Consider the following 2,201-nt stretch of genomic DNA (forward strand, 5'->3'; position numbering starts at 1 on the left):
GAATCGGCCACAAATTTCAAGGGCCAATCACAGCGTCACAACCCTGCTTTAAATCTGTTTCTCTCCCTGCTGCTGTCAGCTGTCATTTCAGGCAAAGCGTGCACACCTCCACCTCCCTTGCCACCTCCAGTCATCGTCACCCAAAGGCGCCCTGGGTCTTCCTCCTGCAGGACACTCTATTGTCTCCTTCAGTCTGGTCTTCAGGCTCCTTCGCCGCCACCTCCAGTGTCTAGACTCCATCGGGGGATTATCTTGGCTTCCTTACCCCTTTAAAAATGATTTTATAACGATGGAGTCTAAGCTCCAAAGACTGTACATTTTTATATGCTTATGTACAGTAAACCTTTGCATATCTGCAAACAAGTCTCTCCTGATTGAAATGGTAGTGCTACTAAAGTAGACTTCTCGCTCAGAGTATGAGAAACAAAAACATTTTGAGAGAACAGCTGTTGGTTGTTGTTGTCTATTTTCTTCTGACCTTCTTAAAAACAGACCGTCGTAAAACCCTAATACCGTTAATGCAATTAAACTTATTATGTATTTATTTAACTTATTTAACATTTTACAGCTGGGGACTCAAAAACCCCAAACAGAAGACAGTCACAAAGTATGAAGATGATAAAACAATGTAAAGTGTGTTTCTGAGCTGTTAAAGTCGACCTCTGACAGTACATAAGGAGAGACAGATCAAAACTTAAGAAACTTAATTCATATTTACACATGACACTTACAACAACTGTATATTGATTTTCACTTTTTTTTTATTATAATAAATAGCCAAATTAAGAAGATTGTAAACTGGGTGTTAACCTATGCAGTCACTGCAGGAATTGAATTGACCAATGGACTTGGACATGCAATCACTGCATGGGATATTTGCCAAATTAAGAAAATTGTTGAGGTAGGAAACTGGGTGTAAACCCTATGCAGTCACTGCAAGAATGGATAAACTTTTTAGGAATGGAGGCCACTTTAGGGATATTTGCCAAATTAAGAAAGTGTGTTTGGTGTGGGGGACTCCCTGCTACTAAAATATGACACCACAGTATCACATCTGGGAGCTGATTTGTTCTGTCAGGGAGTCCTGTTGTCTGCGTTTGTTCTCTGTCTTCAACCTCATCGCCGTACACTTCCCCTCCAGAGCTTTTTCTTTGTCCGCCTTTTTAGTAACCTTCTCTAGTTCTTTATGAAGGTTTTTATTCAGCCGGTTCAAGGTGTTCTTTTCCACTTTCAGGGAGTCGTATGTGTTGGCCCAAACGCTCTCACCTCGGAGTGTGTCACCGAGCTCCTGAACTTTAAGCTGCAGAGCGCTGTTCTCTTGGCTCACAGCTTCGTTCTCTGACTTCAACTCGTTGGTTCTTTCCTCCAGAGTTTCTTCTTTGGAGAACTTTTTCTCCAGCTTCTGAAGTTCTTTCTGCAGAGTGTTGTTCTGGTTCGTGAGAACTTTTTTCTCTGCCTTCAGAGATTTTATAACTCGCCTTAAAGGCATTCAAAACGCTGAGGTTTTCATTAAAATTTTGGATTTCCTCCGCGGGCTTTGTTGTTCTGGAGCCGCCAAGGCGTCTGTCTGTTGTTTCAGAACGTCGTATTTGTGCTTCCAGTCTTGTTCATTGAGAAGCTTCTTAAAACCATCAGAATGGGTTTTACCCAGGGCTCGGTTTTGTGCCTGCAGAACCTTCTCTGCAGCTTCCAGTTGTACGTAATTGTCCTTTAAATGTTTTTAATCCTGAGCTGGTCATTTACGAATTGGATTTGCTGATTCAAATTGTCATTGTCTTTCTTCAAAACGCCCATGCGGTCCAATGTTTCCTTGCACATGTCACGCGATGTTTAATTTGTCCGATTTATTTTTGAGAGCCTGGAGTTCCTGCAGCAAGGCAGCGTTTTCACAGCTCATGTGTTCACTTAATGCCTTCACGGCCTCGATCTCTTCCTCCAAATTGTTATCATTCTCGATCTTTTCATGCATCTCCTGAATCTCATGTCGCAGCCTCATTCTGCTGGCTAATCGCCTCTTTCGGCTTTTGCATCGTTGTAGGATTGCTGATGCCTCTCCTTGAGCTCCAGGAGTTGGCTTTGCAGGACGGCATTTTGCTGGCTCATCGCCTCTGTCTGCCGTTTTAATGCAGCACACATTATGTCCACACTAGTCTCATTTTGGAGTTCATCCTGCAGGTAGCGAATCTCACTCTTCAGCTTAT

The 2,201-nt window shown here is 42.8% G+C and overlaps 1 protein-coding gene across 1 annotated transcript; it reads right to left on the reverse strand.

The window, feature by feature from the left end:
• Positions 1 to 1,048: 1,048 nt before the first annotated feature.
• LOC120572523 (tropomyosin-2-like) lies at positions 1,049 to 1,996 on the reverse strand. Its single transcript, XM_039821860.1, has 2 exons — positions 1,824 to 1,996; positions 1,049 to 1,478 (listed from the first exon to the last, which is right to left on the reverse strand). Exons 1-2 carry the CDS (start codon positions 1,994 to 1,996, stop codon positions 1,049 to 1,051), a joined length of 603 nt encoding a protein of 200 aa, XP_039677794.1.
• Between the last annotated feature and the right edge of the window lie 205 nt (positions 1,997 to 2,201).

This window comes from Perca fluviatilis, chromosome 14, assembly GCF_010015445.1.
Source record: "Perca fluviatilis chromosome 14, GENO_Pfluv_1.0, whole genome shotgun sequence".
Taxonomy (NCBI): Eukaryota; Metazoa; Chordata; class Actinopteri; order Perciformes; family Percidae; genus Perca; species Perca fluviatilis.

Excerpts from the sequence above, each read along its gene's own strand:
- LOC120572523 (XM_039821860.1), bottom strand. The coding sequence starts at position 1,996 with ATGAGGCTGCGACATGAGATTCAGGAGATGCATGAAAAGATCGAGAAT. Across the intron at positions 1,479-1,823 it reads TCGGACAAATTAAACATCGC|GCGAGTTATAAAATCTCTGA; the intron begins GTGACATGTGCA and ends AATGCCTTTAAG.